The sequence below is a fragment of the Rhagoletis zephyria genome, unplaced genomic scaffold (genome assembly GCF_001687245.7).
Source record: "Rhagoletis zephyria isolate East Lansing unplaced genomic scaffold, Rhagoletis_zephyria_1.1 Rzeph_scaffold_00318, whole genome shotgun sequence".
Taxonomy (NCBI): domain Eukaryota; kingdom Metazoa; phylum Arthropoda; class Insecta; order Diptera; family Tephritidae; genus Rhagoletis; species Rhagoletis zephyria.
The window spans coordinates 199,738-215,111 of record NW_016157402.1 but is presented as its reverse complement, the minus strand read 5'-3'; the positions used below and the strand labels follow the sequence as shown (position 1 = coordinate 215,111).

The 15,374-nt window shown below is 35.2% G+C and overlaps 2 protein-coding genes across 2 annotated transcripts; one reads left to right on the top strand and one right to left on the bottom strand.

Moving 5' to 3' along the window:
• The first annotated feature begins 939 nt into the window (after positions 1 to 939).
• Positions 940 to 10,587, top strand: CycA (cyclin A). Its single transcript, XM_017610545.1, has 7 exons — positions 940 to 1,726; positions 2,194 to 2,480; positions 2,646 to 2,940; positions 8,066 to 8,289; positions 8,359 to 8,563; positions 9,025 to 9,272; positions 9,349 to 10,587. Exons 1-7 carry the CDS (start codon positions 1,472 to 1,474, stop codon positions 9,515 to 9,517), a joined length of 1,683 nt encoding a protein of 560 aa, XP_017466034.1. The 5' UTR covers positions 940 to 1,471; the 3' UTR covers positions 9,518 to 10,587.
• Positions 4,329 to 6,369, bottom strand: LOC108358974 (RIB43A-like with coiled-coils protein 2). Its single transcript, XM_017610549.1, has 2 exons — positions 5,966 to 6,369; positions 4,329 to 5,909 (listed from the first exon to the last, which is right to left on the bottom strand). The coding sequence occupies exons 1-2, from the start codon at positions 6,086 to 6,088 to the stop codon at positions 4,887 to 4,889; spliced, it is 1,146 nt and encodes a 381-aa protein (XP_017466038.1). The 5' UTR covers positions 6,089 to 6,369; the 3' UTR covers positions 4,329 to 4,886.
• Positions 10,588 to 15,374: the final 4,787 nt, after the last annotated feature.

The following is a 15,374-nucleotide window of genomic DNA, read 5'->3' as shown; positions in this document are numbered from 1 at the left end:
TTATTATAAGTGTCACAGAAAAGGATAATTACATACCTTATTAAAATACCGCTTTTACAATCGTTTCCAAAATCTAAAAACTACAAATTTCAAACACAACTGACATTTAAAAAGCGGACGCACACTACATATATTCCGCAAATTACACAGCGATTACGCCTTTTACTGCCAGTTAGGCATCTATATATTGCATAGTGGCGCATTTCGTATGATACCCAACACATTTACTGCTGAATATGCCATTAGAAAGCTACATTTTTAACACACTTAATTCGAAAACAACTTTATTTGGAAACACACGTTTCATCTGCAACCCGGACGCGCACTTAACAAACTTTGCCTGGCAATTTAATAGAGCGAATCACACATCTGATTGATAAATAAGCGCTTGAACCCCGATTTTAACGCACTGCTTACAAACACAATTATTAATTCAATCGGAAACACAAATTATAGATAAAACCATGATAAAAACATTATCATAGTTAAAACTATGCAGATTTCCTTCACAAAACATATGGAGCGAATGACTGATTGTCAAATTAGCGCGCCATTTGCGGTATTCTTGAATTCTAACACGTATATACGTATGTACATATGAATGTACGTATGTATGTATATGTACAAGCATTTCGGTTGCTACGCCCAGTATGCATTAACAAATGTGCATTAAATGTGAATATTTTAGTAAATTATTCAAGAATATGTTATTTGTTATACCACCACATTAATTTCTAATAATTTATCCACAAATAACTCTTAAATTCTATCGGAATCGCAATTAAAACTACCGAACCGGACGCGCATAATGCAGACTTCCGTCGCCAAACTGAAAGCGGTGACGCATACCATTTTCAAAGGTAGCGCCAAAATTGAAGAGAATGAAAATGCATCCCTGCTACGAAGGAGTGCACAAAAGATAAAATTCACGGCGAAATTACTGCGACAAGCTACAAAATCTTCAAGCGACGCTCTGAGCTGACAACGACGGCGCACAAATTCAAAAATAGTTTCACTGTCGAATGAACAAATAGAGAAGAAAGAATTAAGTTTGCGACTGACAAATTCACGGACGCGCGCATGTTAATTAATATTGGTCGGTCGCAAAGAGGTGCACCGCAAGTTAAACTTAAATAATAAGCCACCGCTTACCCGGAGTAAATATCCAGCAGCTGCATTTCCAAAGTGGCGTGGCGGGCTAGGAGTTTAAAGTCAATAAAACAGACTTGAAAACGTCAAGATCAGAAAAAAACTTCAATTATAAACATACAGCGCTGTCTATTTTTTATAGAAATTTTAGGAAGTTAAGTGATAAGCGGCTAATTAATTTTGTGGAACCGTGTTAAATTAATCTGCTGGTGTACGAGACTTCGTAAAACGCGAAGCGAAAAAAGAAACTTTGAGATTTCGGATCGGCCAATAAGAGTAAAAGAGAGCGAAGAACAGTGCAAAGGAAAAGGAACATTGCGCAATGGCCACTTTCCATATTCATCAAGATGCCGAGAAGGAAAATCCACATATGCCTGCAGCATTAAAGGAGAAAACCTTGGCCACTGGCAGCAACAGAGTGAATGCCTTACAGCCTTCTATCCTCGGAGCAGCCGCTGGTCCTATAAAAGGAAAGCAAGCTGATGGTGCAGGCCGCAGCAACTTGGCTGTGCTAAACGCAAATACAAACAACGGACATGGACGCAACACAGCTGGAGGTATGGCGGGTAGCAAAGTGGTAAGTACCTATGTATGTGGTTTCCTATTTAAAGGAAAATATTAAAAAAGAAAGTGCGCAGGCGTGACGGAATATATTTTGTTTTTATTTTGAGGTAATGCAGATTCATTATTCAATAATTAAAAAGTTCGCTCACAGTTGCCAAAAAATGCAAAGGTTAATGTCCAGAAAATAGAGTCTATTCTAGCAGTATCAGTTTATTACAATAATACTAAACCTTTCTGTAACAGGACTTTAGAGATCTACACACTAATAACGGGTTTCCATTATAAGCACTAAAAACACAAGATAAATACCTACATAAAAGATTACCCAACAAGCATATAATGCGTTGAAATCTTTTATTTAAGGCGTGGGACATATTTTGATATTCACCCATTTAAAAAACAGTGTGGAATTTATTAAATATTTACTTGAATTCCGGTTTTAGTTCATTCTTCATAAAATATTTTTGTTATTTAATCTAGGCGTTTCGAGAAGTTGGAAATGCAAACACACACAATGAGAATACTGCAATATTCACTGCAGCGGCGGCAGCGGTCAAGAAAACCGTAGTGGAACAGTTTCAATCATTTTCTGTATATGAAGATCAACCAGATATGGTCCAAAAATATTTTCAACCACATTTTGTAGCCGCTGATTCGTCCACTTCGACTTCGTATACATCCGCGATTGCATCTACAGAAATCACACAGACAGAAAAGGAAAATATTTACACAGTCCAACAAAGCCGTCACATTAAAAACGATTTTAGGTAATGTGTGCTTGTAAGAGCTCCAAAATTCCCCAAGCAGCCTTATGCAACGTTGCATTGCCAGATATAAATCTGGGTCGTTCAGGCTACGTATACCTGACTGTAGTGGAAATGCCGATAGCTAAATATTTCTGATTAAATTTTTTATCATTGCTTTTATTTCAGTGAATCCTCAAAAAAGGAAAATAGTGTTAATGATGAATGCGCTTTGGATACCACACCGATGTCCGTTTCCGAGGTGCTTTCACCGATGTCGGTTGATCGCTCTCATATTGGCATTACTCAACAATCCGATTCGCAATTGTTGGATGATGACAATGACGACAAAAAAGTCGCTGATTTAACCATCGAAGAGGAAGAGCGGGAGCGGCGGCACCTCGTACCTCGTAATGACCGTCAACGTTTCTTTGAAGTAGTGGAATACCAAAGGAATATTTTGGAATATTTTCTCGAAAGTGAGGTAAAGTAAAAATTTTCCTAAAACTTGAAAATGTTTAGCGGCGGCTGAGTAGGAGATGTGCCTCAATCGAGCCACTTAGCAGCTGACTTTATTTTCTTTTGACATCGAATTCGTTAATTCTGTTTTCAGTGTTGCCAGAAAAAAAAATTCGTTTGCAGCTAAATCGGTCGAAAAAAGAGCTAAAAAGCGCTAAATAATGCTAATAGTAACTAAAATGAAGAGCTAATTTTTTTAAGTTGAGCATTTATTGACGTAAAGTTGCTTTTACATTTTCCGTAATTTTAATAAATGCAACGAATTTTATAAAATGAATTGCTACAGCACTTATAAATAACTAGAGTCCGACCGATTCCCAATTTTTGGCCGATGCAGATTCCTTAAAAAAACTACCTGAATATAAATTCATTCAAGAACAAATGTTTTTAATAAACTTTGGTAGTAACAAAAGAAAAACATAAGAAAACAACATTACAAAGCAAATAATCATTCAAGAATCTATTCACTTATTTATGTACATATATAAATATGTATCAAAAGTAGTATATCGCCTATTCACACATATCATTACAATACTTTGTTCCATAGTCTTTTTCTTATTCAATGTTAAAAAACATAGTTCATTTGAAATCACATTTTTTAGTTGTATTCATAGTAGTAAATATATGCAGCTTCTACTGACTGTAAATGTGTTGGGTTGAATACAATTTGTTAATAAACAGTAACTAGATTTTTAATGATAAAAGTATTTTTATAACGTAAACAATTTAACAATCCAGTAAAAAGAACCCGAAGGATTTCGGAATTCAGGGATTAATTCAAGGATAATCGTAACAACACTTACAGTAACGACGTACGATAAATCGATCGGACTCTACTTATAACACATGCACACGCTTAACGATTCTCTAAAAAATACTTAACAAACTGTTAAAATCTGCAATCTCAAATATTTTAGTTGACCATAAAAATTCGGGAGTGAATCATTTTTTGCAAAATTTTTCTGGAAAATTTTATTTCATTCTCTCCTTAATTTGTTTTTGTTATTTTATGGCCTTATAACAATTATATTCAACAATTTTTTTTGAGCTTGAGGCATTAAGGTAAAATTAGTAAGGTAAAAACAAAAACCGCGCGTTCAGAAAAAGGATTTTCTTCTAATTAATTTTTGAATTCTTTAACCTAAGTCCAAGAGTTTATGGTGGAATCTGTAGGTTCCCGTGAATACAAATGTTCGTTTTTCCACTGCGTTTCAAAAGTTATAATTTTATCAATGCTTGCGTTTTGGCTTTATATACCGTATTATCTTATCGGAGCTCGAATTACTGCCAGGGATAGTTTGTGTGCTCCCGCGCACGTGATAGAAACTAATCGACTTACTTTTTCCATTTGCATGCGGAGCTAAATAGAAAAATAAAGAGCTAAATCTAGCTGCAAAAGCACCAAAATGGCAACACTGTCTGTCTTGCTCGTTCAATATTCAGTGCGGCGCAATGTCAATGATAAAATGGAGGTGTTGTTAGAACTAATTTCAAAGTGATACAACAAAAACTGTCCATTATAAACAAATTTCGCTATTCGCCCTCTTGTGTTCAAATGCTTTCCCGCCACTTCGGCTTTTCCCCATTGCAGAACATATTAAGGGATGATTTCTTCAGCTGTCGTAAAACATTGTCATGCATGAAGCAAGCATATTCTCTTTTGATTCCTGTTCCACTCAAAAGATGAAATTTATCATATACATGTGTGTGTTTAACTTGGTTGAAATACATAATGATTCTCGAGCGAATGGTGCACATCTACATATCTACGATATACTCATTTTTGTATATTTAAATGCATAAGCAATAGTCATATTTTATCTCTAAATACACCAGTAGTAAATCAATCTGAATGTGATGCAAATTTTCATGATCAATTTTGAATCGTTTGAACAAATAATCCTCATTTTAACGTGAAGTTTTGTTAAACTGATCATAAAACTCCTTAGATACGTAATTTTTGTTTAAAATATTATTTGTAATATCATTTTGCACTCTTTGTTCATCTGCAAGTCGAGCGTTGTGGCGTAAATGATCATCCAAAAGTTGCTTTTGTTTTCGTTCCAACTCCAGCTGCTTTAACATCAACTCGCGATCCATATTAAGAGCATATTGTTCCCACTGTTTGTCCATGAGCTGCTGCTCAGTTTGCTTCTTCTTGTTAAGGATTTTTTGTTGTAACTGCTCCTTACGAAAGCTCACCAGCTCATCATCGGTCATACCTCGATACATAAATGCTATTTTCTTATTAGGATGCGTACGCGACTGTGCAACATCCGGATTTTCAGTTAACATATCACTAGTAAGCATATTATAGATTTCGGCAAGATCATCTTCGCTATTTTCCTTTTTCGAACGAACACGGTCGAACCGTTTAGACTTTGCTAGTTGCGAATTGAAATCATAAATGACTGCAGTCATCTGATTGCGTATCTTCCGTTCTGCGTTTGCCATATCCTCGAGACGTTTATCGCGTGAGGCTATTGACTCTTGCATCACTAAGTCGGCTTTAATGCGGGCCTCCTCAGCTTGTTTGCGTTCTTGGACTTGCTGATCTAACCAGGCACGTTGTTGAGCTTGTTGTCGTAATTTACGCTCGCTATGGCCAAGATCTTCGCCGGAAAAAACTTGGGCACTGGAAATACCCAGACGTGTGTCGTCGTCTGCTACACGCGCAGGTAAGGCCTTCTTAATCCAGTTCGGGTCATTTAAATCGAATTCGCGCCGCTGATCTTTGCGCTGAAAGCGGCAGCGATAGTAATTGAGATCTGCTTCGGCCACACGCTTCCGTTTATCCATTTCCAGTGATTTCGCGTAAACGGCAAGTTGCTGACGTTGTGTCTGGTCTTCATAGCGGCTTTCACATTCCGCATCAACCTGTCTTTGTTTCTTTTTCTCAGCAATTTGACGTTCCAGAGCCTCCAAATCTAACTGAATAAAGAAAATATATGTAGTAGCTTGATTATTATTGTACTTTGAAAACATACACCAAATAATCTCTGCTTTGCATTAAATATACGGCCTTTGCGTTCCTCTTCATATTGAGCACGCCTCTGTAGTTTAGCGGATTCATTTATGTCGCCTTTCGTTACAATTGGAATCTTCAACATTTATGACGTTTGTCTGTCAAGTGCAGCAGTAGTTATTTTAGTAGATAATGAAATTTTGAAAATAAGTAAAGTATAAAAATTATGTATGTATGTAAATATGTATATATTTTTTAGCTCTTGATTTAAAAATCACTTACTGCTGAAAATGCAAAGTCTTGATAAAGTGAAAAACAAGGAAGGCAATGGATTGGGGAACACATTAAGACTGTTTGGTCGGTTACTAGGAAACTTGCAAAGGCTCTGGTATCAAGTGCATTAGCTCTGCAGCTACATATCCCTATTTGCGAAAAAAATTTTTTGTTGCAAACAGGTTGTTGTTGTTGTAGCGGCTACCAAATAGGTTACAAATACAACATTTAGTGTCCTACAAAATTACAGACTGCTGGCTGACTTCCAAAACGTACCAATACAATTTTTGGATACTGTTCTACTGCAGTATTTAAACCGTATGTATAGGCAGAGTTGCGAAACATAGCAACCATATACATTGGATATTGAATATTTAATAAAACAATGATCACCACAAGGCGAATTTATATAAGGTGATAGCAGGAGTACAATAACAAAAACTTACATGTATTTTGTTTTTGCTTTGGCGGCATAAACTGTCAAAATCTGTAAGAGTGTGTGTGGAAATTCAAACAAAATTTTTCCATTTGACATAAGAAGCCGTGAGGCGAAACACATACACAAAATCAGCTGATCTAGTAACACCACCTTATATAAATTCGCCTTGGATCACCATTTCGGAATTTTCGATTTTACATCGCTTTTTTAAAACACAAATGGTGACCAAAACCAAACGAAGCATCAACTTTGTTTCTGATGCGCTGATTACTCTGGCGTTACGTTTCGATAACTCAAAAAAGTATGCATTTTCAGCCAATTGTAGTTCGGCGTTATGGAATAATGTGCCATCTTTGTACGTATGCAATGCAATCGACGTTTTGGAAGTCAGACCCTTTGACTACGTATGGTACAAAAAAAAAGCAAAAGGAATTTTATCGTTTACTTTGTTTACACTTTTGCGTTCCTACAATTTTAAGATTTTGATTTTATATCTTTTAGTTATCAAAACTTTTGCACTTTAGTCTTCTTTCCTTTTTATAAAATTTCAGTCTTTGATTTTAATCTCTAGATTATAAGTTTTCGTTTAGCAAATTTTATCCAATAACTAGGTTTAAAAACACACGACGATCCTTAAAGTACCCACACTCCTTTGTTTATAAATTTCCAGATTATGCAACATAAAACTATCGCAAGCACCAATTTTTTGATTAGTTACCTTCCAGCATGTTCAGGAAAAATATCGTAGGGACAATTTTACCTTTATACAATAAGGTATGCAAAAAATAAATCGTCGTTTAAAGTAAAAAGCCGCGTATCAACAATATGCAAAACCGCGTATGTGAGGTTGCATTAATTATTTTCTAGTTAGTAAAAGCATTCATATTTCAAAATGGTTCTCTTTTTTTGTAAAGCAATCGCATTTCTGGCAAGTATATTTCAGGACGAATGGATAAGGATTGAGCTTGTGTGAGCAAATCCAATTTTCGGCAGCAAATGTCAGTTACGCGGTTTTGCAGAATGACGATACGCAATTTGTACTTTAAATTACGAAATAGACCTATTAGAAAGCTATCAGTCGATAATGTCGTCGGTGTCCATTTACATCCAAATAAATTTTTACACCGTTTAAGGGAGAATTTAAAATAACCGCTCCTGTAAAATTTACCTTTTCACACTTACGATAAAATCGCAAACACGGGTCGATATGTACATATGTGTAGGTATGTGCACATAAAAAGTTATTTATTTATTTATTTTAATTTATATTTTATAAATTTTCAATGGGATAAATTTATTTATTTTTTTTTTTAATAAATGCTCTAAAGGTTGTAAGATTTTGAGTGCGGCGCTCTTGCTTATGATTAAAAATATTAACTTCACTTACATCCATTTCAATATTTCTCACAGAAGAAACATCGTCCTAAACCACACTATATGCGTCGCCAGGCTGACATTAATCATTCAATGCGTACAATTCTCGTTGATTGGCTGGTAGAAGTGTCTGAGGAATACAATTTGGATACAGAAACCCTATACCTTTCCGTATCGTACATTGACCGCTTCCTTAGCCAAATGTCAGTAGTACGCAGCAAATTGCAATTGGTTGGCACAGCAGCAATGTATATAGCATCGTAAGTTTAAGATCAGAAGTCTCGAATGCGTCGATAAATTTTATCACTTTTCTACTCGTTCAATCTTAGAAAATACGAGGAAATTTACCCGCCAGACGTCGGCGAGTTCGTATTCATCACTGATGACACCTACAACAAAGCACAAGTTTTGCGAATGGAACAGATTATATTAAAAATTTTAGCTTTTGACTTGTGCACGCCAACGGCTTATGTTTTTATCAACACATATGCTGTATTGCTGGACATGACAGACAGGCTCAAATACCTGACTCAAGTAAGCTCTATTCCATTCGCAGGTCTATTCTACTCCTTGCTGATGTTTTAGTTACCGAAAATCGTTATCATTTCTATTAACCGCAATTGATTACATTGGTAACCCTGGGCTCGAATCGAAGCATCCGTTTACGGATCGAAAACCAGACGAAACAAAATTACGTGATACGTCAGTCGTATAAACTGAATGGGATAAAGAGTACGTTCACGTACATATTGCATAATCCGAAAATGCGTTTTTTACGTGATTACGCGTGGATATCGTATGTGACGATTCGAGCCCTGGGATTGCATTAAAATATCGCAGGTTTTAAGAGTGCTCCGAATGCAACAGAATGTATAAATATGTAGGAGCTTTATTCACCGAACAAAACTTTGGAGAATAGATCTGTAAATGATACTCTCAATTTACCCATCCATTTATGTATTCCCCTAAAACTACTTATTCCACTTTACGCGCAGTACATATGCGAATTAGCACTTTTGGAAGCTGACCCATACTTGCGTTTCCTTCCATCGTTAATTTCCGCTGCAGCACTTGCACTGTCGAGACACCTGTTGGATTATGCGATTTGGACTCGTGAATTGGAAGAGGTAACATCATATTCTCTAGAAGACCTGAAAGAAGTATTTTTACACCTTTGTAAGACACACAACGCGGCCACAAAACTAGCGCAGCAGGCCATTCAGGAAAAATACAGAGCCGATAAGTAAGTATAACTATATATATGTACATAGAAGGCTAGTTGGATATATGAAAATTCTAACAAATTTGCACATTCTAAGATACAAGAAAGTATCTACTATCAAGCCTGCAGAACTCGATGAGGCAGCCTTTGAGGCCCTGTTACGCAAACACAACGCTTTTGTTAGATGTGAAGAAACGCAAGAAAATTCCACATCCGGTACAAATAATGAACACGTTCGGCGGGCGATCTCTCTGATGTTCAATTGATCCAAATCAATCCACTTTCGGAGTTTTTAATATTGTTTGAAAAACGCTTAATAGTCCTTGTTCATATTTTCTGTTATCCCTTCCATTTTTATTTGGATACAGAGTATAAATAATTTATTTAAGCAACTGATTTCGAGGTATGATAACGCAAAAAAAAATAAATAAAAGGGAACACATATACGAAAAATTCTGCGGGAGCGTTTTTGAAAATATGTTCAGGCAGCGATAGAATATAGACTTACCACAGTAAAATATAAATATGATATGCGTATCAAAAAGTACTATGTAACTAACCTTCTGATTTTTGTTATTTAAATTTATAAAATAAACTTGTAATAAATACATACGATGAGCATATTTACATTTAATTAACATATTAAGATAAACAACTTTAAAACGGTTGCTTAAATATAATGAAAATATACTCTGTACGTATCTGTTTGTAGTTTTAAAAAATAAAATCCTTTATTTTAATTTTTTTCCAACCAAACCCTCCCCGAAATATGTAATGAAATAGTTTTTGCATACTTTGTAATGGCTAGTTTCATGGAGCAATTTAATTGAAAAATGTTTTTGTTTTTTTTTTTATTGGTTAAATAAAAATAATAATTTTCAATTAAATTGAATCGGTAAGTTCGGCAACCGCACAAGCCCAAAATCAGTTTTGCTGTTAAGATCATGGACATGTACGGGTTTTCTCCTCATTTTACGATTGCAATCAGCTGTGCTATGCTAACGGCTAGGCATCCGTACGTTGGTTGTATGGCTTTTGATTTTAACACAAAAAAAAATTTATTTGCGCTTGTACACTTGTCGAACTCACCCGTTCAATAGCTTTCGTGAAACTGGCTATGAATGTAAGTTTTCGTTTATTTTTTCCTAACATCCTGTTTTCTTTCCTTCATTGTTTGTGTGATGTTTATTAGCCACAATTTTGAAACAAAAAGTCGGATTAATCTAATTCTCTTTGGCTTTGCCTTTAACTTTAAATCTGATATAGCAATCGAACGACTTAATATTGTTCATAAAACTAGTTTTTTACATACATATGTCAAAAACGGGTTGTTTGCTGAAACTCCTGTTTTTGAAATGTTCTGAATTACGGTTGTGTGCACATTATTTGAATAATACTTATCGTCACCTTGATATAGAAAGGTCTTAACTCATTTTATTTCGAAATTTCGTTTTACACGAAAAATCAGTACATTACTCACCAAAGACCAGAAATAATTCAAAAATAACTACTATATTATTAAATTAGTTTTCAGTATTTTTAAACCAGTGTTTACAATAAATTCGCACCTGAGTAACTTTGGTTTTTATAATTACTCTAAAGAAAAAAAATGTTATAGGACATTTCTATATTAAGGTAACTATATACGGTTTACACATTAAAACGCTGTGCTGTGAATACATTTCTTCCAGGAAACTAAACAAAAACTACTTATATAATGTTGAGAAGTGTTCAGTCTTAACCTAAATGCACTTCTTGAAATTTGTTCGGTTTCCTTGTTTTGAGTAATATTTCACATAAAAATCCAAATCATGTGTTTGTTTTTAATTAGGAGCACACAGCTGTATCTGTATTTTCTTGGTACTCGTTTCGATTGTGGCGAATATCCTTCAAATTCTATGTATTGTATTACACAATATTTTTAAGTTTCTGTCCTTGTATTAGAATATATATTTTTTACTGTAGTATTAGTGAAATGGACTGCACTAAAGCATATTCATAAAATGCTAGCTATTATTTTAAAACGGTGAAATTATTTAAAAATTTTATAAAACAATTAAAAACTAATTAAAACTAATACTTAATGTGCGCAATAATTTTTGTAGGTTTTAGGTTAACAGGGAATACTTTTTTTATTTTATAAAGCCGATTTTACCAGATTCCCAGGAATAAAAAAGAAAACTCAGTGTACTTTGAAGCCCAATAATTTTCAGCCGACGATTACTTTAATGCTAGCATTGGAATTTGTTTAAGATGACTTATACCTTGCATTCATATATACAAGAGGATACAATGTGGTAGATTGCATGCTTTAGAATAATAGGTTTAATATAAATTCAAATAAAATCTAAAAAAAAAAACAACGAGTAAACTAAGTAATGGGTCGATTATGTATAGCAATGCCACTTTAGTTGGGTCGCCGATGGGTAACGCCAGTGGAATGAAAATTTATATTATGAGTAGCAACTGCAGTTAAATGCTATAAAGTTAAAGATAATAGAATTTTGATAACCAGCCATCCTTGAGTGTAAAAAGACTGTTGGAACAATTGGTAAAATAATGAATTTTCTCAGTCAAATTTTCCCCTGCAATTCCTCAAAAATTCAGTTGCCAATATAACAACTCAGTTGCCATCAGCCACTTGCAGTACACTGAAGGTTGGTTGCAAACCCTAATCGACCCATAAATGTTTAGTTATAATTGATGACCAGATTCATAAGTTTCTCAAATTAAAGCATCGACTATTAAATTGGCGTACTATGTATGTACGTATAAGTATTGCCTTTCCTCACTTCAACCCGAATTGTATAAGAAAATAAACAATTTAACTTAAAAATATTTGCTTAAATTATATAAAATAAACAAGGAAAAAAATGCATCGCAACGGTAATGGGACCGGTTTTGTCTTATTCAAATAACATTTATTTAATAGGTAAGTTCTTGAAGAAAAATATTGTGAAGAAACTAATAAAGCAGTGGAGGCAAATCAATTTTGTTTAACAAATGACAACGGTGTTCCATTCTAATACATATTTTTTTTGTTTTTTTTTACCGAATGACTAATTAAATTGTGTGTAATAATAATATTTTGGCGCTTAAACTTTTGCTAAGTGTTTGGCCAAGCTCCTCCAATTTGTGGTATGTATCTTCATGTTGTTACACAAATGGATGGGCCTACAGTTTTACGCTGCGCTGCCTCTGAACGACAAGTGGATTTTATAGGAAACTTGTTCATTGCAGATATACACTCTGTGGTTTGTCATTGGCTGCAGAGAGGCGACCGCCCCAACCATTCAACCACAGCAGAGGCATTTTGTGTTGTTTGAGTTGGGCAAAGATTGAGTTCTCACAAGAGGCGAAATATCTAGGCATAATAATAGATAAGACACCCAATTGGGACTCACAGCGGTTAACAACAAAGCCACGAGGGGCTGTTATGATTGCCGAAGTCTCCGTGGTAAAACTTAGTGAATATCCCCTAAACTAACGTATTGGCCTGGTTGCCAAGTGCCAAGCAAGAAACCTGAAACATCACTGGGTAAGCTGAACTGCCTGGGGGCCTACTCTGTAATGCGATATGAAAGAGCAATTCGATGCGATAAGCAATCGCCACAGCGTATTACTTACGATGTATTTTGCATTTCTCTTTCGCATCGCATTACAGAGTAGCCCCTCTGGTTTGTGTGGCCGTAACGGCGGTCATGCGCACGTGCCCGACAGAGGTGGTTGAAGTCTTTACAGGCATACCGGATCTAGCTACACTTATAGAGAAAGAGGCTTGCTGGAGCGCCCTGAGCTATAATCAACTTAAGTCATCATTTTTATTACTTAAAGATTTTGTAAATTATTAGAACATTAAAAGAGTGCTTATCCGATACAGTGTGTTAATCTTGTAGTCAAAGTTCAAAAGGGGCATATTATATTTTAAAAAAAAAGTCAGTTTGCTGCCTTTTCTCCCATGAGGCGATTTCTTAGAGGCTCGTATATAAGGCCGGCTGCACTGAACAATTGCTTACTTGGAACCACCAATCGGGAAGATTCTCACCGAGATGAGCTCGTTTTTCTTTAAGATAGACCTTCAATTGAGTTTTAATTTCAAATCTTTTAATGTCTCTAGATCCGAGCCTTCGCTTTAACTAGAGGAATCTAAAATTATTTCTTGATGATATACTTCTTAACCATTTAGCGCCTGAAGCTAAAAGTATGTTATTGTCCGCACCCTGCTTAGACAGATGTAGAGCCATTTCAACAATATTAGAGTGGACTCTCTGCCCATGTACACATTCGCATTCGCAAAACATTCGTATCATTTGATGCAAATGCGAATGTGTAAAATGATGCGAATCATTCGCATAACGAATGCGAAATCAAATATTCGCAACATCCCTGCTATATATTACATTTTACGGATGCCCTCGATGTTTTTGGAACGGAACCGTGGTATGTATTTCTTAGACCAATTATAAAAGTATTTTTTAGAAGCATTTTACTCAATTTGTTTCTTATAATTCCTATACATTTGGGAGTAATGATTACCATGATACAAATATTTTCAGTCTAGTTTTCCTGGCCATAATTAAGTGTATTTATATGAAAATGTTTACTAAATTTACGCGGTGCATAAGAGTGCCAATGTAGTTAAAACAAAAAATCCATATGGCACAGACCCAATTTATTGGTCGATGTAATGTTTTTGTTATTATGCTCCTCATACTCAGCAATGCGCATTCAAAGCAAATGTGCTAGGTCAATGTCAAGTATGGTAATGTTGAGTACCAGTATACAGCTATACAAATCATTTAATACATATGTATTTACCCGCAAATGGATGAACGACCTCCAATTTGTTGAGCAAATTTCTTGGATTAGCAATTCGCCGGTTCATGCATTTCATTTAAAAGTGATTACGGTTGAAGTAAACTATTACCGGTGGCTATATATGTAGGTATTAAGGCATTCAATACCGAAGCATTTTAACAATCGCGGGATTTCAGGATACGAATAATTCTTATCCCGGAATTTTGACTTTATCACAATTTTTGCATTTTGCAATAACCCAGCAAACACAGTCTAACGTTAGAAAAATATACTGATTTTACATTAGAATTCTAATGTAGTTCTCGCATCGGAAATCATGTTAGAATTCGATTAGAGAATGATGAGAAAACCACTAAATATTAGAAACCAGGGACGTGAACCGGATGAAAAATTTGTTTGGTTCGGTTCAGCGGTTCGAACCGTTTTGCATTTTTGGATTGGTTTGTCAAAGCGGTTTTTTTGGCCTTTGAACCGGGGTATCGGTTCGGTTCAACGGTTCGAAAAACAAAACAAGTTTAAGTGTCAAGTGTCAAGTGCAACAACGCGCAAGGTTAAGAGTCAAGTGTCTGTCAAATGAGATGGGTTGCCTTTACATTTGATATTGTCACATGGTAAACAAACATGATGGGTATTACCATGTTTACCAAAAAGAAAAAAAGTGGGTACATTTATCTATTGAAAATTGGTTGAAACGAACCTTCAATCTTTATAGAAAGTGGTTCGGTTTTCGGTTCGGATCAAACATTTGTGGTAAATTTCGGTTCGGTTAATGGTTCAGTTAATTAATAGAAAATAGCGGTTTTCCGGTTCAAAACCGGTTCGGTTCAAAACCGGTTCACGTCCCTGTTAGAAACCAATTAAAATTCATCGTTAGAACACGAATAGATATCTAACCTTTTTCTCGATATCGAGAACTTATTACTCTACTTATTGTAGAGAATGCTATAATTTTCGATAGCTTCTCTAATCGTCTTCTAACCTTCTACCTTAGAGAAACACATTAGAATTCGAATTGTTTTCTAATCGTTCAATGTGGGGAAGCTCGCTGCTTTCAGCAATCAAGAATGAGTTAATTTCACAGATTTATTGTCGCCACATGTGGTGTTAGGCGGAGCATAATGCAGCTTGGTGAAGGAAGCCGTAATTTAATGTTAAATATTTGTATAGTGTTCTTTAATATCTACACATACATATTTATTGTATAAATCATTTATGCTCTGTCTACTGTAAAAGTTCCTTGTGTTTTTAATTGCTACCAGATTTTTCGTTTTTACGTAGTTCTTTTACAAAATGTTTAAGCAAGTA

Bases quoted from the DNA above. Each gene is read 5' to 3' on its own strand.
- LOC108358974 (XM_017610549.1), bottom strand. From the start codon at position 6,088: ATGTTGAAGATTCCAATTGTAACGAAAGGCGACATAAATGAATCCGCT. The intron at 5,910-5,965 runs GTATGTTTTCAA...TTCTTTATTCAG, and splicing joins CAAAGCAGAGATTATTTGGT to TTAGATTTGGAGGCTCTGGA.
- CycA (XM_017610545.1), top strand. From the start codon at position 1,472: ATGGCCACTTTCCATATTCATCAAGATGCCGAGAAGGAAAATCCACAT. The intron at 8,290-8,358 runs GTAAGTTTAAGA...GTTCAATCTTAG, and splicing joins GCAGCAATGTATATAGCATC to AAAATACGAGGAAATTTACC. The intron at 9,273-9,348 runs GTAAGTATAACT...GCACATTCTAAG, and splicing joins GAAAAATACAGAGCCGATAA to ATACAAGAAAGTATCTACTA.